At 38.7% G+C, this 22,981-nt stretch overlaps 3 protein-coding genes across 4 annotated transcripts; 1 reads left to right on the top strand and 2 right to left on the bottom strand.

The window, feature by feature from the left end:
* Positions 1–1,019: 1,019 nt before the first annotated feature.
* hnrnpa0a (heterogeneous nuclear ribonucleoprotein A0a) lies at positions 1,020–6,847 on the bottom strand. Its single transcript, XM_048175704.1, has 4 exons — positions 5,963–6,847; positions 3,090–3,214; positions 2,927–3,000; positions 1,020–1,190 (listed from the first exon to the last, which is right to left on the bottom strand). Exons 1-2 carry the CDS (start codon positions 6,777–6,779, stop codon positions 3,159–3,161), a joined length of 873 nt encoding a protein of 290 aa, XP_048031661.1. The 5' UTR covers positions 6,780–6,847; the 3' UTR covers positions 1,020–1,190; positions 2,927–3,000; positions 3,090–3,158.
* On the top strand, positions 6,845–16,738 carry dpf2l (D4, zinc and double PHD fingers family 2, like). 2 transcript variants are annotated; one of them, XM_048175702.1, is made up of 11 exons: positions 6,845–7,119; positions 7,607–7,767; positions 7,853–7,960; positions 10,183–10,379; positions 10,480–10,572; positions 10,698–10,782; positions 11,643–11,774; positions 13,445–13,576; positions 13,663–13,775; positions 13,857–13,938; positions 15,797–16,738. In XM_048175702.1, the coding sequence occupies exons 1-11, from the start codon at positions 7,088–7,090 to the stop codon at positions 15,877–15,879; spliced, it is 1,218 nt and encodes a 405-aa protein (XP_048031659.1). In that variant the 5' UTR covers positions 6,845–7,087; the 3' UTR covers positions 15,880–16,738. The 2 variants fall into 2 exon arrangements, with proteins under 2 accessions (XP_048031659.1, XP_048031658.1); XM_048175701.1 differs by having other exon boundaries at positions 13,663–13,938.
* A 1,235-nt stretch (positions 16,739–17,973) lies between these two features.
* chrm1a (cholinergic receptor, muscarinic 1a) lies at positions 17,974–22,682 on the bottom strand. The gene is made up of 2 exons (XM_048175602.1): positions 21,662–22,682; positions 17,974–19,179 (listed from the first exon to the last, which is right to left on the bottom strand). The coding sequence occupies exons 1-2, from the start codon at positions 22,388–22,390 to the stop codon at positions 18,487–18,489; spliced, it is 1,422 nt and encodes a 473-aa protein (XP_048031559.1). The 5' UTR covers positions 22,391–22,682; the 3' UTR covers positions 17,974–18,486.
* Positions 22,683–22,981: the final 299 nt, after the last annotated feature.

Here is a 22,981-nt window from a genome sequence, read left to right as displayed (position 1 = left end):
AACTAACCCTTTAAGTCAATGCTCGCTTTGGGCCACCATTGACTTCCATAGTAGGAAAAAAAACACTGGAAGTCAATGGTGGCCCAAAGCAGCCTGGCTACAAACATCTGTTTAAAACAAAGGAAGATATTTTAACAAAAAAAAAAAATAATTATACCAGTTTGGAACAACCTGAGGGTGAGTAAATGATGGATCATTTTTGGGTGAACTATCCCTTTAAAGGAACACTCCACTTTTTTTGAAATCCATTCAGCCGATCTCCGGGTCTGGCGGTACCACTTTTAGCATAGTTAATTGAATCTAATTAGACCGTTAGCATCTCGCTCAAAAATGACCAAAGAGTTTTGATATTTTTAATATTTAAAATTTGACTCTTCTGTAGTTGCATCATGTACTAAGACTGACGGAAAATTAAAAGTTGTGATTTTCTAGGCCGATATGGCTAGGAACTATACTCTCATTTCGGCGTAATAATCAAGGAACTTTGTTGCCGTACCATGAGTGCAGCAGGCCAATGATATTACGCAGCGGCTGTGACCCCGTTTGCACAGGGAGCGTGCCTTGCAATCATGGAGACATTTGTGAGAGACGCTGCGTAATATCATTGCGCCTGCTGCACTCATGGTACAGCAACAAAGTTCCTTGATTATTACGCCGAAATGAGAGTATAGTTCCTAGCCATACCGGCCTAGAAAATCACAACTTTTCATTTTCCGTCAGTCTTAGTACATGATGCAACTACAGAAGAGTCAAGTTTTAAATAGGGAAAAATATCAAAACTCTTTGGTCATTTGAGCGAGATGCTAACGGTCTAATCAGATTCAATGAACTATGCTAAGCTATGCTAAAAGTGGTACCGCCAGACCTGGAGATTGGCTGAATGGATTCGAAAACGGTAAAACTGTTTAACTCTAGGGTAGTTGGAAAATGAACCCATTTTCAAAAAAAAAAAAAGGTGGAGTGTTCCTTTAAGACAACACTTTGTTGTATTCAACCTTTAATAACAGACTCGGAATTTATTCAGTTCACTTTTTTATTGAATTCATATAACACATTAAATGCCAGGTTCATTCCTGTTCATATGCCCATGTTTTCCAATCACTTATTGCATTAGATTCAACTGCAGTCAAAGCATCCGAATGAAGCCGCCCTCCCGGTACTGTTATCATGGCATCATCTTGGCACCAGGCCTGTAAAGACAAGACAACATTTCCCAGTTAAGAGCATAACAGATTTAAACAAAAGATAAGAGCAGAAATGTACTACATCCAAGCATAAATTGTTTTTCTGTTGCAATCTATACCCTCTTGACTTCAAGTGCCCCTATTATGCGTTTTCAGATATTACCTTTTGTGTAGTTTCATAGCAGTTTGTGAATATAAAAGATCTGCACTTTGAAGTTTATAAGATCAAAGTACAGATAAATGGAGTTATTGTCTCCCTAAAGGAAAAAACGATTCTGAACTGCCTGAAACAAGACGGCAGTAATTCCAGTCTTACTTTCTGCATGAATCCATGTAGGTTTGTAACATTTGCATAATGCACACTTTTTTTTGTCAGCACATTGATAAGATGGCGACTCCATTTGCTCCATTTAAAGGGGTAATTTACCCAAAAATTAAAATTACTCTTACCCTCACGTCATTCCAAACTTCGAAACACAAAGATCTTTTTGATGAAATCTGAGAGTTTTGTCCCTCCATTGACAGCCTACGCAACTACCACTTTCAAGCTCCAGAAAGGTAAAGACATTATAAAAGTAATCCATGTGACGCCATTTGCTTAACCTCAATTTTATGAATGTTTTGTTTGCGCAAAAACCACAATTTACCACTTTATTTACAAAATATAAATCTCCAACGCGCGTTCAGGAGAGCATGACAACACGTGTTGTGTTGATGGGAGAGCAGATGTTGCATGAATGAGAGTTGGAGATTAATATTTTGGCACAAACAAAGCATTTGCATCGCTTCATAAAATTAAAACCGCATGGAATATTTTAGTGTCGTCTTTACCACCTTTCTGGGCCTTGAAAGTGGTAGTTGCGTAGGCTGTCAATGGAGGCACAGAAACCTCTCAGACTTCATTAAAAATATCTTAATTTGTGTTCTGAAGATGAACGAAGGTCTTATGGGTGTGAAACGACAGGGTGAGTAATTGACAAATTTCTTTTTTGGGTGAACTAACCCTTTAAGTCAAAACAGGGTCAACAATTTAAGAATATGATTGCTGTCATTATTACACACTAAATGTAGGCTATTATTTTTTTCTGACACGAAACCTAAAACTACCTTTATTAAAACAACCATGCATCACCATTTCCTAGTTGCTGCCAATACTACCTAATTTTAAAGAAGGAAAAAGTAATGAGAAAAAGCCTTGGTTGAATATTATTTCAGAATTTAACGAGAGAAGGTATTATTTTCTTTAATGAATTCATCTAAACAGTCGGATGAGGGCAATAAGCGCATTTTCATCTCTTGTAATAGTGTAAAAAAGCTGCTTAGAAGGGAGAGTTCAAGATACTAAAAATCATATTTAGTGCAAGTACATACAATAATGCTCACATTAATGACTTTATTCTTGTTGGCAGTTTTTTTTTTTTTAAATTGATTAGTTTAATGATTATGAACCAATTAGGATACCAAATTAATATAAATCTGATGAAACCACAAAGCTGGCACAAATGTATATAACATTTATGTATATAACAATTATATACATAAAACAATACTGGCTGTCATTTTATTGTAAATAAGCTACATGTAGGACAAAACTATGTGACCGTGACATTGATTCTGCGCCAGCTCCAGCATTCTTACAAGCCATTTCAGACACAGCAACGGAGTCATTATGATACATTATGATAAAGTTTGACCTCAAAGTGTCGTATGATTACATCTGTCGTCAAGTTACAGACTCTTACCATAGGCATCCTGCCTCTTAAGAGGTCCACAGGAATCTAGCATGCATATGCATTCATATGCAAACTCCGCAAGACTGCAAAAAGGAGAGAGGGAAAACATGTAAACATAATTGGTGTGACTGTCATATCATGTACATATAATTCATTTTTCAAACTTGCTCACCAAACTGACTGACGGAGTTCTTCCTCAACATTTCAGAGCAACTGGATTCACAGCCACAGCAGAGGTTCATCAAGCGGCCGCAGGTGGAAGTGAGATTTTATTTAAATCCTTCCATTGCATACCCTCTGTGGAAAAAGAAGACAGATGCAGATGCACGTAAGCGTCAAGTCAACAAACAGTGTCCTGAAACATGTCTGTCTACAGTCAATCTATGACACAACCCCATCAGATTTACACACTGTGCCTTTAAGGAGGGTCTATGTAGGAGGTGTGCTTTAAGAATGAGAGTAGCAGATCTCACTTGAATCTTCACTAGTCTCACTGAATTATGAACAATATCCACTGTCCACTTAAGAGTCCCAGAAATGTAGAAGGACAAAACACGAGCAAAACACCGAGATGAGGAGGGGAGGGGGATTGATAAGATGTAAAGTAAATAACTGAAAGCACAAACCTTGCTTAATAAATGCTGATCTCCTTTGCATTTGATGTCATTAATATCTGGAACTAATGCATCAAGTATACAGGAACTATAAGCTCCATTCTCCGGTTTGACCTTAAACTGGAAATCGGCTAAAATATTGGATTAAGACATAACTACATAGACCACAATCACCACAGCGTCACACACATTGAACTACAGAGCATGTTCTAATTGCCACTTTTCCTCTATGTTACATGATCACCGCAAGTTAACGCTATTCACAGCTAGTATTTAGGAAATTTTGCATGCACGCTTTACGTTAACGACTCACAAATACCTGATTTTCTTCCAGGTGGATCCAAAGTATGTTAAAGACACACCTGATGTAATGTCTTGTGTATAAAGTATTTCTACAAACCTGGTGCGATTATCCTATGGATTTTCAGCTGGGTTTCTACATCTCTGGAGTACCCCTGGAGAATCCAATGACGTAGTAGTGGACACAGCTAAGGTATAGATCCATCTTATTTGATCACTAAAAGTATTGGAACAAAGCTCTAAACATATTTTAAGAATAAAGACAACATATGGTTGGGAAAATATTAACATCCCCACATGTCTGATGCAAAGAAATGTCATTAAAATATGGAGCACTAGAGCCAATGTCTGATAAAGACAAAGGGTACGCCTCCAGTTTTAGTCTTACCTAGTTGGAAAGACAAATCACTAAACGGGCCTCATATATAGATATATATATAGTCAAAACCACCCAATAAATCTCAGCTTGTCAAGAACCATAATGGCTACGGAGTAATGGTTTTTATTAACAGAAGTACATACAGTTCAGTTGTATCTGAAATAAACAATGAATATTCAATAGGTTATTCCGTTGAAGCAGTAATACAATGAGACAAGAACATTTAAGTCCTTTACTGAATGATACTAAATGATTCAACTGTAGAAAAACAACTCAAATCTGTCTTCAGAGTCCCGTCAAAAAGGTTCACTGTAACACCAATGACAATATTTTCAGAATTAACTATTTAACAAATGACACTAATTGGGAGACACACGTTAAGAGTCACTATATTAACGGATATTGAGGGGGTTTTTAAGTAAGCCTGAACATTTGAAACTGAAACTAGTCCATTTAACTTGAGACGCCACAGAAGTTTGTTTATTCCAACACGTTTCTTATGTTAGGACGAACAACTTCCAGTTGCCATCGAGCCTAATTAAATAAAAGTTGAATGTTTCATTGGTTGGCAACAGACTCTGCAGCAAGTCTTTCGAGTGCATACTTTTTTTAGTGGCCTTATTTCTGGAAACATTTCCAATTTTTTTTTTTTTTTTTTAAATAACAACAAAAAAAAAAGTCTGTTTAAACATTAAAAACCATGAACGAACCAAATTACAACCATTACAAACTTTGATTTAAAGAAAATAGTATTTGGAACTCCTTCAATGAGGGAAAAGAACTACAATCCCAAGAAGAATTGCGAATGAAAAATTAAAAATGATCTGAAACTATTGATTTAAATTTGAGTGTGCACAAACAATATTTTTATATTCACACACAATATTTAAGTAGTTTGAGAGCGACTATTACTTCATTCGCCATGCTTCATGGGAGTAAAGTGTTTTTACAAAAAGTAAAATTAGATTTTTTTTTTTTTTTTTTTTTTTTTTACAGAATCATGGTTATTGTAGTTTTTCACCACAAATTCCACTTATTAAAGAAAAATTAATAGTATTTCACTAAGAGAACCAGACTTGCACTCTATAGATCACATGATATGCAAATAGCGCCTGCAGCCAACCAATGAAATCTTGAATCTCTACAGGGGGGTTTCACTGCGATTGGCTCCAAATTAAAACCAGATTTAAATACGTCTTGAAAAAAATAAAACAAAGACACAATAAAGATACAATACATATACTAAAAGGAGAAAAACATGCCAACACTAACAAGCAAAAATACTAATCTTAACTTAATCCCAATGCACAAAAAAACGTGTGAGAAACAGGTAGCCTGCGCCAGCCACCACTGGCCAGTCTTATAATAAGTAGAGATCCAGAGTAGTAGTCCTATGTCTTGCTGAAAAAAATTATCCCTAGGTACTTCAGGGAAGAGAGCAAAAGGATGTGTAGTAGTAGCTGTAAGATGTTGAGCAAAGTCGGATAGGTGAACCCTACCTATGATTTGCTAGGCTGGATAAGTTGTGACCTCCAGAATGGAGCTTGAGTGATTCAGTCAATGCCAAGCCACATTAAGGTGGCTAAATCTAAGGCTGAAGATAATGTGTGGTCAAAACTGTGATGTGGGCTGGGGAAGGAGCTATCAGACCTAATAAACGCTCCTAATACGAGCCTCCGTAACCCCCCCTGCCGTAACCACCACCACCACCACCTCGGGAGTAAGGAGCGTTGCTTCTGCCCGAGTAATTACCTTTCATTGGGCCATAGCCAGAGGACTGCTGGCCATAGCCGCTGCCAAAGTCATTGTAGCCGTTACCACCGCCGTAGCCCTCCATTTGGTCCCCGTAGCCTCCCCCATACCCGCCACCGTATCCGCCTCCATAGCCGTCATTGCCCCCATAGCCGCCGCCGCCGCCGTAGTTGCCGTATCCGCCGCCGCGCCCGCCGTAGCCGTTCTGCGGTCTGCCCATCCCCCGTCCGCCTCCTCGGCCGCCGCGGCCACCGCGACTACCAGCAGCCTGCATCTCCTGCTTGGTCAGGGCTTTCTTCACCTCCACTTTATGCCCGTTAATAATGTGATACTTGAGCACCACTGCTTTATCGGCCGAATCGTTGTCCTCAAAATAAACAAAGCCGAAGCCGCGCTTCTTGCCGGTCTCTTTGTCTGTGATCACCTCCGCCTTCTCCACCGCACCGAACTGCGAGAAGCAGTCGAGGAGATGATCCTCCTCGATATCGTCTTTAAGACCGCCGATGAATATTTTCTTCACTTTTGCGAGAGCCTCGGGCTTTCCTGCATCTTCCCGCGCGACGGCCCTCTTCAGCTCGACGTTGTTGCCGTCCAGAACATGAGGTCGGGCCGCCATGGCCGCGTCTGCCTCCTCCGGGCTCGAGTAGGTCACGAAACCGAAGCAACGCGAGCGTTTCAGCTGCTGGTTCTGCACCACCACGCAGTCCGTGAGCTTCCCGAACTGCTCGAAATGCTCTCGCAGTCCGTCATCGGTAGTTTGGACGTTAAGACCGCCGACAAACAGCTTGCAAAGTTGATTTTCCATTTGAGCCGTCATCTTCGTAATCTAATCTCTGCAGGGTTGATGTAAAATGGCGGTGAAATATAAATGGCGGCGGTGCGGACGGAAGATGTAAGAACGTAACCACGCCCATCGCAGAGTTTGTATTTCAGTTGTATTTTAAATTATTTTGTAAACGAAAAAAAACATTCTGGTTAGTTTACATCTGATATAACGGATTAAATCTTTAATCTTTAATTCTTTAAAAAAATCTTTAATTTAAAGATGAGAACGTAGCGACGGTTAAAAAAAGGACCCAGTGCGCATGCGCAGTGAAGACAACAACAGCCCACTACAGCAAAACAATGGCGACTGCCGTGGAGAATATCGTTAAAGTGTGAGTACATGTAGTTTTTAAACTCTTTGAATGAATCTCCGTATGATATTCTTCACTTATCACTGAATTGGGGTGGTTTTATATACTAAAGTCAGGTTGAAGTATCGCGGTGGTGTTTGGTTAGCTAACCTGCACCTCATTCATTCATCGTTTTCTGTGACATCAAAGCGCGCTACAGCCATGTGTCTGCTTTTATAATCAATTACACTAGCTAGTCACTTTTTAGTTTGCTTTTTGTTGCTTTTTAACTTTTTAAGAAATGTCTATTAAATTGTCTTTCCTTTTTTGTTACTGGCAAAAATGAATACACCACATTGGAGTCCATTGATGTCCATTGTTTGCACGTTGTGACGCACGATATGTAATATAAAAATACTCTGTTATATTCCCAAAACTAAGATTTAACTAATCAAAAGTGATTTAAACAGTCACATGCTTTGTAGAAACTTACATATGATGGTATTCTCTCTTTGTGAATGGACTGAAGCCTTGGAGAACAGTACTATAAAGATGCTTTGGAGCAGTGTCACAGTTATAACGCCCGGCTGTGTGCCGAGAGGAGCATCCTCATGCCCTTCCTGGACTCCCAGACCGGAGTCGCTCAAAGCAACTGCTACATTTGGATGGAGAAGAGACACAGGAGTGCAGGTTTGGCATCAGCCCATTTATGCTGATTTTATTCTCAATCTGTCCTACTGATAATAACGTACAGAATTTATGATTACCGCTTCAGGTACCGCACCAGGACAGCTGTACACGTATCCCGCCCGGCGCTGGAGGAAGAAAAGAAGAGCTCATCCACCAGAAGACCCCGCGCTGGTTTTTCCTCCTCTCAAAGCTGGTATTTCTTGTTGTAGGCCTCTAAACTTCTGATGAAAAACATGTTGCAGACAGATTGAAGCAACTGATTATAAAGACCTCATTGATTAATCTTACTTTTTTAGGCATGTAAATTTGACAGTTTGGGTCTCTGTATAAAATGGTGGGATAGTTCAGCCAAAAATGAAAATTATCCTATGATTTACTCACCCTCAAGCCATTCTAACTGTATATGACTATCTTCTTTCAGACGAACATAATCTGCAATATATACTGTGTATATATATGAGTCATTCCATGAAACCGGTACGATTTGGACTTAAACATTTTTCGATTTTTTTTTTATCAAAATGTATTGCTTTTCTGAGCACCCCACAACATTAATGACATGTTTAACTTCCAGAAAAACATATTTTCCCATCTCAGGCATCAAATCCCTGTTATTATTGGTCATTATTTTAAGTTATGGACACTATGGGAGCTCTCTGAATATTATTATAAAATGTATTTGTGATCAAATCAACATTTTTCTATTAATCAGATGTCCCTCACACTAATTCAGCAATTGCAAATATAAAAGTTTCATAAAATCTCACACTTTTGCAACTAAAGCCTGAAATGGGCACTTTCTGTGACAGCAACCTCATAATTTTTCAGAATTTGAACTAAAATCAGTATTCTTATGATAGCTCTGAACATTTCAGACAGAATTCAACTTAACAAAAAAATAATAATAAAAATGTAGGTGTGACGGGGTTGAGATTTTTGGCCACTGCTCTAAATCTAGTGAATAATTGGAGAGCGCATGGCATGCATGATATTAAGAAATCATGAATAAAGTTGAAATAACAAAGATAATTTTCACAAGTAATAGTTTTTTATCTTTAATTGATGTAACGGGGTTGAGTCGTTAAGATCGACAAACACAATTTCACACATAATTTAGTTATAATTATTAAAGAAGGTGCTAACTTGCCTGTGTCTGCTCACAGTGTTGTTCAGAAGACTTCTATGATGTCACATAAGTATTTTTATAGGGGGAGAATGGTTTGTGTAACGGGGTTGAGGGGTTACTGAGGTACGGAGCTAAATAATGTGATTTTAATGAATAATCATGAAAAAACATTAAAAAAGCAAAGATGGATATTTATGGGAAAGCCAAAATGAATGACTTTTTATTATTCATATCCCAAGTACATTTTCATAGAAGGCCTCGAGGGACGTGACAAAATAGATGGTGTCAACTGAAAAAAACAAAATAATTTCTAATATGAAGATAAAATGTTTTTAAACATTATTAAAGGAGACATTTCAATTCATACAAAAAGCTTTTAAAAATATATTTTGGTGACCCAATAGATTAAATACACTGAAAAAGGTCAGAGGGACTCAAATCGTACTGGTTTCGTGGAAAAACTCGTATATAGCTAGCTATTTTAGTTAAAAAAGTTTTAAATATGGATATATTTCTTACAAAACCCCATCGCTTCTCTTCAGAAGGCCTTTATTAACCCCCTGGAGTCATATGGATTATTTTTAGAATGGATGGATGCATTTTTGGGGCTTCAAAATGTGATCCCCTGTTCTCTACCATTATAAAGCTTGGAAGAGCCAGGATATTTTTAAATATAACTCAGATTGTGTTCATCTGAGAGAAGATAGTCATATATAATACCTATAATGGCTTGAGGGTGAGTAAATCATGGGATAATTTTCATTTTTGGGTGAACTATTCATTTAAGTATGAGCTCCATATTCTCCCATATCATATTAGTCATAAAAGCCTGATGTAATAAATATGATACTCAACAGAAATGCATGCAAGTTTCTTCTTTTTTTTGTAAAGTTTCAATAAACCATTTACCATTCCATTAAAAAAAATGTTAACTCTTTATTTTACAGTGCCGTTGTTACACGTTACTACATGTAATTATGCATAATTTACTGTTATTACTATAGTATGTACAAGTAACTAACCCTAAACCAAGCCTTAACCCTAACTGTAACTCTATAGTAAGTGCATGTAGTTTTAATAGTACTGAGTCCTTATTTCAGTAATTACAATGTAACTACAGCACTGAAAATAAAGTGTAACCAATAAAATATATTGGACTTATTTCATAGGTCAGGCGTTGCATGATTTTAAAAAGTTTAGACACAATAGATTGAGGTATATAAGTCAGAACAAATAAAATTAGACCACAGATCATAACTAAGTGATTAAAGAAAGGCATCTTTCCAAAGCTGAGCTGGAGCTGGGACTGAAAAAAGATGTGTTGGGCCCATTGGATGGCAGCAGTCTGGAAGCCTTGCTGAAGGGAGAGCCGCTGGACAAAAGAGTGACCACAGAGCTCAGACCACCTGAGGAAGAAACCAGTCTGGCTGAGATCACTGGAACCAGCACGGCCAGCAGCCACAGCGGCTCCACACGCATCAGGAAGGTACATAGCAGGGCTTTTCAATACGGCCTCTAATCTAGGCTCATCACTGATAGATTTTCTTATATGAATGCATGGCCTGATTGTTTCCTGTTATTCTCAGAGAATCCTTGAGCCAGAAGACTACTTGGATGATCTGGACGATGAAGATTTCGAAGAGGAAACTCCAAAAAGACGAGGAAAAGGGAAGTCTAAGGTAACATGCCTGGTCTGCTGTTGCTTAATTGAATGTTGTTGGTAACCATGTAATTGTGCCTATGTTACTGGTCATACGATGGCTTGGAGGAATATTGTTATGAAAATGTCATTTTAATTTGCCAGGGTCGAGGAGTTGGGAATGGAAAAAAGAAACTGGAAGCTGCTGCAGCTGCCCAGGAAGATCGAGACAAACCATATGCTTGTGACAGTGAGTTTCAACATGTTTGAGTTGTTTTTTTGTTAAGCATTTACAACAATAGCATCTTACAACAATTAAATTTTATGTGACCTTTTCACTCCATTTCAACCAATTAAATTGGATGATTTTACTGTGGTAAATTTAAGGCCTATCAAAGGTGTGGGCTTAGTAAGATTTTATTTATTTATGGAAAGAAAGAAATACTCTTCAGCAAGGACACATTAAACTGTTTAAAAGTGACAGTAAAGACATTTATTATGTTACAAAAGATTTCTATTTCAAATAAATACTATTCCTCACATAATTCTGAAAAAAAGGCATCCTGGTTTCCACAAAAAAATGTTAACATTGATAATAATAAGAAATGTTTCTTTAGCAACAAATCGGAATGTGACACTGATAAATGAAGTAATGTCAGTTGAAAATTCATACTTTGACATCACAGGAATAAGTTATATTTCAAAACATACTAAAACATAATGCATTTCACAGTATTACCTTTTTCTGTATTTTTGATCGAATAAATGCAAGCTTTCTTTCAAAAACATTCAAAGATTTTACTGACCCCAAACTTTTGAACAGTAGTCTATGTAAATCTGTTTTTGGCTCACCTCTGTGTACTGCTATTGTTCATGAAGTTGCTGACAACTCACTATGAACGATCACGTTCATGGTTTTGATGTCAGTATCATGACAGTTGAATTCTGAGTGGTTCATGTTTGCAGCTTTTGGTTTGGTCGATCGGTTTGGTCATCTGGAGAGGGAGCTTTGGTTGTGAAAGTTACATTGAAAGCACAATGAAAATCCCGTTTTGCATGTTTTTTTTTTTACACTTCTGTTTTAATTTCAATCCTTTTTCTTTTTAATAGTATGTGGGAAACGCTATAAGAACAGACCAGGCTTGAGTTACCACTACACTCACTCTCACCTGGCTGATGAGGAGGGAGAAGACAAAGAAGAACCTGAGATTCACACACCTGCACCACCAGAGGAACCCAAGAGTGAGTGTTCATTCATTCATGATGACTACACAAGATGCACAGTTTGTGGCTCTGTTTCCACCTGGTATTAAGATGCATTTTGGTCAATCGGATCACAAATGGACGACAATAAATACAGGTGTAAACGGGGTGTAAAATGTTTTGAGCTTGTCCCCTTTCAAACACTTCCAGAGGTAGTTGAAAACACATTCGACCGGAATGCTTTCGCTGTATAAACACTCATATGGTCGAATGTGTTCGAACAGCCACTGAAGTCTGTCTACTGACATTATATCTAAATTGTGCAAGCTTATTTTGTTAAAAAAAAGGCAGAAGTGTTTGAAAGTGGACAAAAGAGACAGATTAAAACACCAGGTATAAACGGGTACGTGTCTATTTGTGATCCGATCGACCAAAACACATTTTAAAGGTGCCCTTGAATGAAAAATTGAATTTTTCTTGGCATTGTTAAATAACAAGAGTTCAGTACATGGAAATGACATACAGTGAGTCTCAAACTCCATTGTTTCGTCCTTTTTATATAAATCTCATTTGTTTAAAATACCTCCGAAGAACAGGCGAATCTCAACATAACACCGACTGTTACGTAACAGTCGGGATCATTAATATGTACGCCCCCAATATTTGCATATGCCAGCCCATGTTCAAGGCATTACACAAGGGCAGCCAGTATTAACGTCTGGATCTGTGCACAGCTGAATCATCAGACTAGGTAAGCAAGCAAGAACAACAGCAAAAAATGGCAGATGGAGCAATAATAACTGACATGATCCATGATTACATTATATTTTTAGTGATATTTGTAAATTGTCTTTCTAAATGTTTCGTTAGCATGTTGCTAATGTACTGTTAAATGTGGTTAAAGTTACCATCGGTTATTACTGTATTCACGGAGACAAGAGAGTCATCGCTATTTTCATTTTTAAACACTTGCAGTCTGTATAATGCATAAACACAACTTCATTCTTTATAAATCTCTCCAACAGAGTAGTATTAGCCGTTAGCCACGGAGCACTATCAATGTAAACAATATAACAGTTTACAATACTCACATAATGCGACGCATGCATGCCGCATGCATGACGAACACTTTGTAAAGATCCATTTTGAGGGTTATATTAGCTGTGTGAACTTTAAGGCACTGTTCAAGGCAAGCACGAGCTCTGTGGGCGTGGACCACGGGATTTAAAGGGGCTGCAGCATAAAATCGGCGTGTTTATAATGATGCCCCAAAATAGGCAGTTAAAAAAATTAATAAAAAAAAATGTGATGAAACTTCACAGACACATTCAGGGGACACCTTAGACTTATATTACATATTTTAAAAACATAATCTAGGGCACCTTTAATACCAGGTGTAACCAGGGCCTGTGAGAAAAATGACTTGTTAAAGTATGGTTCTGATGCATCACTTGTGCATTATCAATTTGATGGATTTAACAAGTACGAGAAGTACTATTCTTTAAGTTTGAGCCACACCTTTTATAGTTTTATTTACGAGTTAGATATTGTTAGATCCTTGTGACTTAAGGATATTGTATATGACATAACAAATATTTGCCACGTTTGTTACAACCACATGGATTGCAGCTTCGATTTGGATAGTCCTGCCAGTCAAAACATTAATGAAAGAAGGACAACAGTTGATCTGATCCTCTGTTTTATTACAGCCCCTAAAAAAGGACCAAATGGCCTGGCATTACCCAATGACTATTGCGACTTCTGCCTGGGTGACTCCAACATGAACCAGAAAACAGGCCAGTCTGAAGAGCTGGTGTCCTGCTCTGACTGTGGACGTTCAGGTATGACACACAAGGCACAAAACCGACTCAAAACCTCTATTCTCAGATATGCACATAACTGGCCTTTTTCTCTCATCCCTCATAAGGACATCCTTCGTGCCTGCAGTTCACTGCCGTGATGATGGCAGCTGTGAAGACTTACCGCTGGCAGTGCATTGAGTGCAAGTGCTGCAATGTTTGTGGCACATCTGAGAATGACGTGAGTCTCCTCACATTATCACTCAAACAAACCCCTTACACAAAGAAAAATCTGTTAATGTGTTTAAATCCTCTTTCCCAGGATCAGCTTCTGTTCTGTGATGACTGTGACAGAGGATATCACATGTACTGCCTCAGCCCTCCCATGTCAGACCCTCCAGAAGGTACAAGCAATTACTTTTATCATTGACTATGTTTACATGTGCACTGATAATGTGATTTATTTATTTACACAATAATCAGAGTAAGATGTGTTCATGACACAAGCAAACCTCCTCACTCCCGTTTACATGCAATTTTCATTATTCTGATTATTACCTAAGAATTGTTTATTTTTACTGCCATTATCCACATATCCAAATGCACAGCACAAATGAACTCACATACAGTAAGTGTGTTACTGGCCACTGTTTAAATATACTCGCATCAAATGCAAAACATATTTCTATGTATGTATTGGATTTTTTCCTTTTACACGCCTAAAATGTATCCATTTCGATGTATTCGACCATTAATATACTACATTTTATTCATGTGTCACTACGTTGTCAACGTTGAAAGGGGTTTCTTAAAGGGATACTTCACCCAAAAATGAAAATTATTACATTTACACACCCTCAAGACACATCCTAGGTGTGTATTAAAAAATATCCTGGCTCTTCCAAGCTTTATTATGGTAGTGAATGGCACTCATGATTTTGAAGTCCAAGAAAGTGCATCCATCTATCGCAAAAGTAATCCATATGGCTCTAGTGTTAATAAAGGCCTTCTGAAGCAGAGCGATGGGTTTTTGTAAGAAAAATATCCATATTTACGTGTGACGAAGGTGGAAGCGCAGAGGACAGAGCAAAATAAAACACCGGTCACGGATTAGAAGTCTAAAACGAGAATTTTTAAACAGAAATGTCGTAGGATTTTGATATAAGAGAAGAGGAGCTCGAGTTTGTTGCCCAGCCCTATTTGTTTGAACTGCGAGAGGCGACTTGCATACGAATGTTTCACGGAAGCTGGTTATTTTAGTTTATAAAGTTGTAAATATGGATATTTTTCTTACAAAAATGCTTCGCTTTGCTTCAGAAGGCCTTTATTAACCCCCTGAATTACTTTTATGATAGATGGATGTGCTTTTTTTAGGGCTTCAAAATCTCACCTCCCATTGTAAAGCTTGGAAGAGCCATGATATTTTTTAATATAACTCTGATTGTGCTCGTCTGAAAGTCATATACACCTAGGATGGCTTGAGGGTGAGTAAATTTTCATTTTTGGGTGAACTATCCCTTTAAGCACCCCAAAAATGTGATGCCTTCTTTACCACTATGTTTACGAATCTGTGCATTATAACGTCATCTGTGTACGTCACAAGCACATGCTCACTTTGGTTAACAGTGGAATAGATGCGATTAAAGTGTTTATTGCAATTAAGTTTGTCATACGCCACATATTTTCCAATTATGAGCTTAATTGCATCAATATGATCTAAGTATTTCATTTTCATAAGATAAAGTTTAATCGCAAAATTACCTAAATGTCATTATAATCACATTATGAGGGTGCATGTAAACATGTAAAGTGGCTAACGTTAAGCTACTACTTGCATGTTTCAAAAGAAACTTGCATGTTTCACTTTTCTACAACCAACCAAGCCTCTTCTCATCGAGTAATGTTTAGTTGACTTGAGCGAGCAGCCGTCATATAGCTCTGAAATCCACAAAGACCCAGTAAAACATTTGAAATAAAATGTCTCTTAAATGAGATAAGAGAATAGCATTTTGTTTTTAGATTGAAGTTTATATAATTATAATTTAATAATTTTTCATGCACACTACTGACTTTATTCAATGTCTTGTAATGCACTACAATAGAATTGCATAAAAAATAGACCAAAAATATTTGAAAAGTTCTCAAATCTCCAGTGTGTGTACATATTCAAAATAGTCTTATTATTGCTTGTTTAAGTTGGCATTAGTTATAGTTGTACGATTGGTGCTGATGATCAGTATTTTGGTTTAATTATGTTTACAGGAAGCTGGAGTTGCCATCTGTGTCTGGCTCTTCTGAAGGACAAGGCCTCGATTTATCAGAGCCAGAACGCCGCAATGGAGTGACGGAGTAACCGTGACAACAGTCTACCTTGAAGAACGTGCAACCCTGATGTCCACGCAGAAACGCATTTAAACTGTTGTGAGACTTTCCTGAATAATGGAGAAGCAGGAAGAGAAATCATTGCCCCTAACGTCACCATTGTTTTTGGTTTTTATTTTGCTATGACTGTTACACATCATGAGCAGTGTTTGAAATTAAAGAGTGCACCGAGGACACGTTTGAAATGGATTATATACACTTCATGCATTATGTGCAGTATTTCCACATTCCTTCATGTTAGGGCCAATGGTTCAGATGATTAAACACCCGTTTATGCATTGCCAAATATATATTTTTTTTCTTTAATGCTCACTCAAGATACATTTGTTTACATAGAGAGATCATATGGCTTAATCCTTTAAGGATGTTATGTATTTAAATATTCATTTGTATAAGAAATGTATCTGTTTATCTTTGTTGTGTATATAATTATTTCTTGTAAGTTGTTCTTTCAGGAAGTAATTGTGCCAAGGTTCAGATTCAAAAACCAGAAGATGGTGCTGCATTTTAATTTCATTATATATCATCATGTTTTTGCTACATTTTCTGGATTCACTTATTAATCCATTTTAATCCCACAAAAACACTCTCATAAGGCGGGTTATCTTTCATAGTAGAATTTTGTATGTGATATAACCAATATCTATTATCGTTGACTAACCATATTGAATTATCGTGAGTACTGTATCGTTTTTGTATTTGTTTTTTGGTAAATCATGTCAGTTTGTATTTGGTATTGAATGTAAATGCTGTATTTTTCTCTTTTTTATTTACATTTTTCATATTGGCCTTTCCATAATAAACATACATGTAACAGAGAAATAATCTTAATTATTTTTTATGACCACTACCAGCACAGTAAATAAAGACTGTGTACTGCAATGTATCAGTGTATATAAAGTACTACACCTCTGAGATCCACAAAGACCCAGTGAAACATCCACATGCATGAGATAAGAGAATATATATTTTTTAAATATTTTTTTTTTTTTAGCTTAAAAATTTTAACAACTTATATAATGTCATGACCAGTGTTGGGGAAAGATACTTTCAAAAGTAATCCATTACAATATTGTGTTACTCCATAAAAAAGGTAACTAATTGCATTACTTAGTTACTTTCCATGGAAAGTAATGAGTTGCATTACTTTTGGCAAATGAAAAGGCCCTTTCACACCAAAAATGAAAAGGAAATGCAAATTCACGCCTGTACAGTAGAGGGCGCAGCTCAAACAAACCTTTCAGCTGTGCTGCCATTCTGGATCACAGAAGAAGAAAGTTAACACTTATTTCAGCAAAAAAGGAACACAAATGTGATGTTTATCCAAAGTCATTTTTGCTTGGTATGGCTGAATTGGATCATCGAAAGTCAGCAGCAAAGACAATGGTTAGTAAAGTGAGATTGTGTGCAATTTAACATATTTAATCTAGGTTTGCATTTGCACAGAAGTTGATTGTCAAAAGATTGAACAATACCAACTGTTCATGATCCAATTTCGTATATATTTCGTGATGTTTGCAAATTGTCTTTCTGAATGTGTTTTGTTAACACGTTGCTAATCTACTGTTAAATGTGGCTAAAGTTATCATTGTTTCTTACTGTATTCACGGAGGCAAGAGCCATGTCGTTACTTTAATTTTTAACCTGAAAACGCTTACAGTCTGTATAATTCATAAATGCATCTTCATTCTTATTGAGTCTCTCCAACAGTGTGTAGCTTTAGCCGCGTTAGCCGTGCAACATGCTATCAAAACCATTCAGAATTGAATGTTAGCAAACATCCACAAAATATATCCCATACCTACGTGATCTGATATGCTGCATCACGAACAGTTTGTAATGATTCATTTCGAGAGTTATATTTGCTGTGTGAGCTTCCCCTGTATTGTTTATGCCTCAGTGTATTTGGAACGTGAGCTTGAGGGCGGAGCATGACCTCATTTGCATTTAAAGGTACACACACCAAATCAGCAAATTTTTTTTCTCCCACCCAAAATTGGCAGTTAAAACATGGTATAATAAATCTGAAACTTCACAGTCACATTCTGGGGACACTTGAGACATATATTAAATCTTGTGAAAAGGGGCATAATAGGTCACCTTTAAAAGTAATGCATTACTGTACTAATTGCTTAATAAAGGTAATCTGATTACATAACTTCCGTTACCCGCAACACTGGTCATAATGAATAATAATTTTTTCACAGAATTAGAAAAAAGTTTTGCATGTCACACTACTCTCACTGCTAATTTAATTTCTACTGCTCTAGTATAAATCTGTTTACTTGATAAACACATACCCAAATGCTACATTTGTATTTTCAATACGTCAAGGTTAGGCCATTCAAACCTGAAAACTGCTACATGCCCTGCCAAGACGTGATTACACAAACCGAACTTCATATATTTGCTGCACAACCTTGATCTCTAGGATCTTTTCAAGCCCACATGCTCTCTGGCATCCTAATAAAGATCAGTGTTTGTCCCTGAACTCATGACTGGTCAACCAGTGCTGATCCACTGATGTCATGAATAGAAAAATCCAACGTTTAATGAATGCCGTGATGTAATCAGCCGTTTCCTGTTGGGGTCCACCTGATCCCCTTCTTATGCTCCTTCCATTTACAGAGCAGCAGTGCTTTGAACGTGACCCGGAAGTGCTTGTTACAGAGCGCGTAGCAGACAGGGTTGACTGTGCTGTTGACGTAGCAAAGCCAGTATCCCAGCTGCCACAGCCCCTCGGGAACGCAGTCGTCACAGAAAGTGGACACTAGGACCATGATGTTATAGGGTGTCCATGTTACAATGAAAGCCAGGAGAATGGCACTGAGGGTCCGGGCCGCTTTCTTCTCCCTGATCAGACACGAGGTCCGGGCTTTCCGGCCCTGTTGGCCTGTGGTCAGTGATAGAGTAGAAGGTTGAGCAGCACTTGTGGTTACAGGACTCATATTAAGCGAATTCTGACTTCCTGACTGACAGCTCCGCATGGATTGGTTATTGCCCGCGGTCTTATCCACTCGAACAAGAGGAATGTATTTTTTATTGTCGTCTGTTCTTGGAGAAATGTTGTCCGTGTCCATCTGTGGATGGCTGTATGTTGTGTATGAGTTGGTCATCTCATCCCTCTCCCTTCGTTTCTTCCACCACGCTGCTGTTCGTTGGGTGATGGTGGGACAGATGGTCCTTTGTTCCTTCCTGTGCTGCTTCTGGTCTGTTTGTGGTCTGACATCTTCAACACTGCGAGAATTGCTGTGACAAGATCTCTGGGAGACATAAATTATGACAAAAAATTTAACATCTTTGCTCTTTCATCCATATGAATTTCATTTGTTAGCTCACTTCAATTGGTACGATTTTAACAAAAGTTTATTTAAACACCACATTAAATCCAAATGAGTCGTTTCAAAGTCCCTTGAGGCAAGTCATTTCACTCTGCGGCCATCTTTGAAACTCCTCTCAGGCATGAAAGTGGAGCTCCTATCTCTTTGAATGGGGAAACGTCAAATTCTCCAAAGCTGATTGTCAAGCTTTCGATTAAATTTCATATTTGAAATCACCAATGAAATCTGACAACAAATGTCTCATAAATTTTGTTTCTAAACGCTCGAATCATGACAAAGAACGACATTTTTCAGGCTGGATCAAGCAAATGCGCATGCACAGTCCTAAGTGCGGAGCTTCTAATGGCCGCTACAGTGATGCGATGACTTTACCAATCAGCGATTGGCTCTTATTTAGAAGGCGGGACTTAGGGGCTGTTCACACAGAACACGTTTTTCTATTTCAATGCGCTACTTTGTTTTGTTTTTCTATGCAAACACGCGCTAGTCCAACGTGCATGACCATCTTTTGCAGTGCCTCGCACATGAGCGCCGCGTTTTTAAGCTGCCGTGTCAAGTTAAAAAAAAATTAAACTTTTACACGCAGCGTGGCTCAATGTCAGTTCCAAAACAGTGGACCAATCAGAAGAACTCGGAGGTGGGGCAAGCATTGCAAGCTTTTGCATCACATCTCGAAAGTGTGTCTTGAGCAGTGTTGCCAAGTTCACGGTTTTCCTGCGGAATTTGGCTACTTTTACACTGTTGCCGCGGGTTATTTTTCATGTCCATGGGTTGAATGGACCCAAAATAATGTGATATTTAGTCCCTGGAATGCAAATTTTACCAGGGGAGCCCCCCGTTGAAAAAAACCAGCATATGCTGGTAAGGTTTTGAAGCTGGTATGCTGGTTTGAGCTGGTTTATACTGGTCTTATGCTGGTCCAATGCTACTCCGTGCTGGTCCATGCTGGTCCTAAAATGGTCCAATGCTGGTCCTATGCTGGTTCATGCTGGTCCTAAGATGGTCCTATGCTGGTCCATGCTGGTCCATGCTGGTCCATGCTGGTCCATGCTGGTCCTAAACTGGTCCTAAACTGGTCCTAAGCTGGTCCTAAGCTGGTCCTATGCTGGTTCATGCTGGTCCTAAGATGATCCTATGCTGGTTCATGCTGGTCCTAAGCTGGTCCAATGCTGGTTCATGCTGGTCCTAAGCTGGTCCAATGCTGGTCCATGCTGGTCCATGCTGGTCCATGCTGGTCCTAAGCTGGTCCTAAGCTGGTCCTAAGCTGGTCCTATGCTGGTCCTAAGCTGGTCCAGCTCAAACCAGCATAGGACCATTTTAGGACCAGCATAAACCAGCTCAAACCAGCATACCAGCTTCAAAACCATACCAGCATATATGCTGCTTTTTCAACAGGGAAAAAACAAAAACGTGGATTTTATCCCCCGGAATGCGATTTTTACCGTGGGACCCCCTGAAATGCCATTGGGCTAGTTTTGAGAAGCAATTGGGCGGGTTTTGTTGTGGAAAAACTGGCAACCCTGGTCTTGAGACCCTAGTGTTCTGTGCTGCGCTTTTTTAAAAACCATTCCTGAGTGCTGCGTCTTGCATTTTTAGATACAAAGACGTGTTCTGTGTGAACGAGCCCTTATTCTGCCATATTGCGCGTTGCACTTTCTCCCATTCATAATAATACCGTCTTTCTATAATGGCCATTTTGTGACTTCTAGTCCATGTTTGTTAGCTTCAAGGTGGACTGTATGCTAATGTGCTCAAATTACACATTTATCAGAAATAAAAATGTGAAATTTGTTATCTTTCTCTTTAAGCAAAATGCATTAGCAAATAAGCAAAAGTTTTATTTTATACACAAATGTTTTTTTTAATGAATTAATGAATTCCATTCCCACAACTTATTAATTTGTTCCCTCATTTTAAGTAAATCATGGCCATGTTGTAATAAATCATTCCCTTTTTTTTTTTTAATCAAATATTACACCATTCACTCTAAAAAATAAACTGGATTATTTCAACCCTAACTTGGGTCAAATAGCCAGCTGTTGGGTTTGTCCATATTTGTGTAGCCCCTCCAGTTCGCACCGCCCGCTTAAAGCATGACTCGAACCCGGGCCCGTCTGCATGGGAGGTGGGCGCTCTAACAAGGAGGATAAAGACTACAGTCTCTAGTGTCAGTCGCTTGAGCGCCTCTTGAATTTAGGGGAGTGAGATTTACACGCACAGCTCTTACCAGCCTACGTCCGTTACATTTGACCCAAATTTGGGTTGTAACAACCCAGCATTTCTTATAGTATAGGCATGAGATAACTAAAATAATATATCTGTTTTTATTTTCGCATGTCATGTGCGGGGCTTTATACCCACTAAAATTTAAAATAATGGACAATCCCTTTAATGTAAACCCCACCTGAGATGCGTTTCCAGTGCGTCCTCCCTGTGATGCCATCAGTCCAGCTAGCTGCTGAGAGCGTTTCTCCGTCTCGCGATACACCCGCCAGTATAACGCAACCATAACACTGACTGGCAGGTAAAATGCAGCGATGGCTGTTCCAAATGTGATCACAGGCTGAGACAGGAACTGGACTGAGCACTGGCATTCTGGAACGGTCCGTTCACCTACTATATACTGCCAGAACAAAATGGCTGGAGCCCAAAGCACAAACGAGACGGTCCACGCTAGAGTAATCAGCACCGCGGCTCGCCTGGGTGTTCTAGTTGCTCGATAGGTCAGAGGTCGCGTGACAGAGAGGTAGCGGTCGACACTAATGGCCAGCAGGTTCATAACAGAGGCATTGCTTGCCACATAGTCCACAGCCAACCACACATCACAGGCTAGGTTTCCTAAAGTCCACTGGCCAATCAGGATGTAGGTAGTGTAGAGGTTCATCGAGATGGCGCCCAAAATGACGTCAGCCACGGCCAAGCTTAAGAGGAAGTAGTTGCTCACTGTCCTCAGGAGTGGGTTGACCCGAAAGGAGATCATGACCAGGACATTGCCTATGATGGTGATGATGGAGAGTGGAACGGTTATGAGAGTGATCATGGCTGTCCTCCAGGTGACGGGGCCAGAGACCGGCGCATCTGTCCCGTTGATTAAACCGGAGAGATTCAGAGCGAATGTGGACTCGTTCATCATGAGCTGAAGACGACAGGAAAGATGAGATTATCTTTGTCCTTTAAAAGTCTGATGCATGTTTTGCATTGCATCTTTTTGGGGATTCCTGATGATTGATGACTCTGTGAAGACAAATAAGACATTTCAAACTTTCTAAATATTTAATATTGTAGGTTGGATGATTGGTTTAAGTTCAACCCAGTGTTTGGGTAGTTTTGTGTTTGAAGTTCACAAAGCACAAAAACTACCCAAACACTGGGTTGTTTCATTTGACACAGGAGCTGGGTAACACAAACACTACCCAAACACTGCGAAAATGACCCAGAAATTGGGTAGAAAAAATAACCCAAGATTATACAAGCTCCGGCACGAGATCCAGCGCCATTACGAGACAACAGAGTCAATTATACTTGAATTACCTCTAAATGTTTAATTTATACCTCTAATGTTTGTTAAATGAGCTTAAATGTAGGCAATATGTAATAAAAAACGATATAAAATACACTCTAAAAAATGCTGGGTTAAAAACAACCCAAGTTGGGTTGAAAATGGACAAACCCAGCAATTGGGTTGTTTTAACCCAGCAATTGGGTTGTTTTAACCCAGCGGTTG

Source organism: Megalobrama amblycephala, linkage group LG23 (assembly GCF_018812025.1).
Source record: "Megalobrama amblycephala isolate DHTTF-2021 linkage group LG23, ASM1881202v1, whole genome shotgun sequence".
In the NCBI taxonomy this organism is placed as follows: domain Eukaryota; kingdom Metazoa; phylum Chordata; class Actinopteri; order Cypriniformes; family Xenocyprididae; genus Megalobrama; species Megalobrama amblycephala.
This window is presented reverse-complemented; position numbering and strand designations above follow the sequence as displayed.

Bases quoted from the DNA above. Each gene is read 5' to 3' on its own strand.
- hnrnpa0a (XM_048175704.1), bottom strand. From the start codon at position 6,779: ATGACGGCTCAAATGGAAAATCAACTTTGCAAGCTGTTTGTCGGCGGT. The intron at 3,215-5,962 runs GTAATTACTCGG...CTTTTTCCACAG, and splicing joins TGGCTATGGCCCAATGAAAG to AGGGTATGCAATGGAAGGAT.
- dpf2l (XM_048175701.1), top strand. From the start codon at position 7,088: ATGGCGACTGCCGTGGAGAATATCGTTAAAGT. The intron at 7,768-7,852 runs GTTTGGCATCAG...TTACCGCTTCAG, and splicing joins GAAGAGACACAGGAGTGCAG to GTACCGCACCAGGACAGCTG. The intron at 10,783-11,642 runs GTGAGTTTCAAC...TCTTTTTAATAG, and splicing joins CAAACCATATGCTTGTGACA to TATGTGGGAAACGCTATAAG.
- chrm1a (XM_048175602.1), bottom strand. From the start codon at position 22,390: ATGATGAACGAGTCCACATTCGCTCTGAATCTCTCCGGTTTAATCAAC. The intron at 19,180-21,661 runs GTGGGGTTTACA...TATGTCTCCCAG, and splicing joins GCACTGGAAACGCATCTCAG to AGATCTTGTCACAGCAATTC.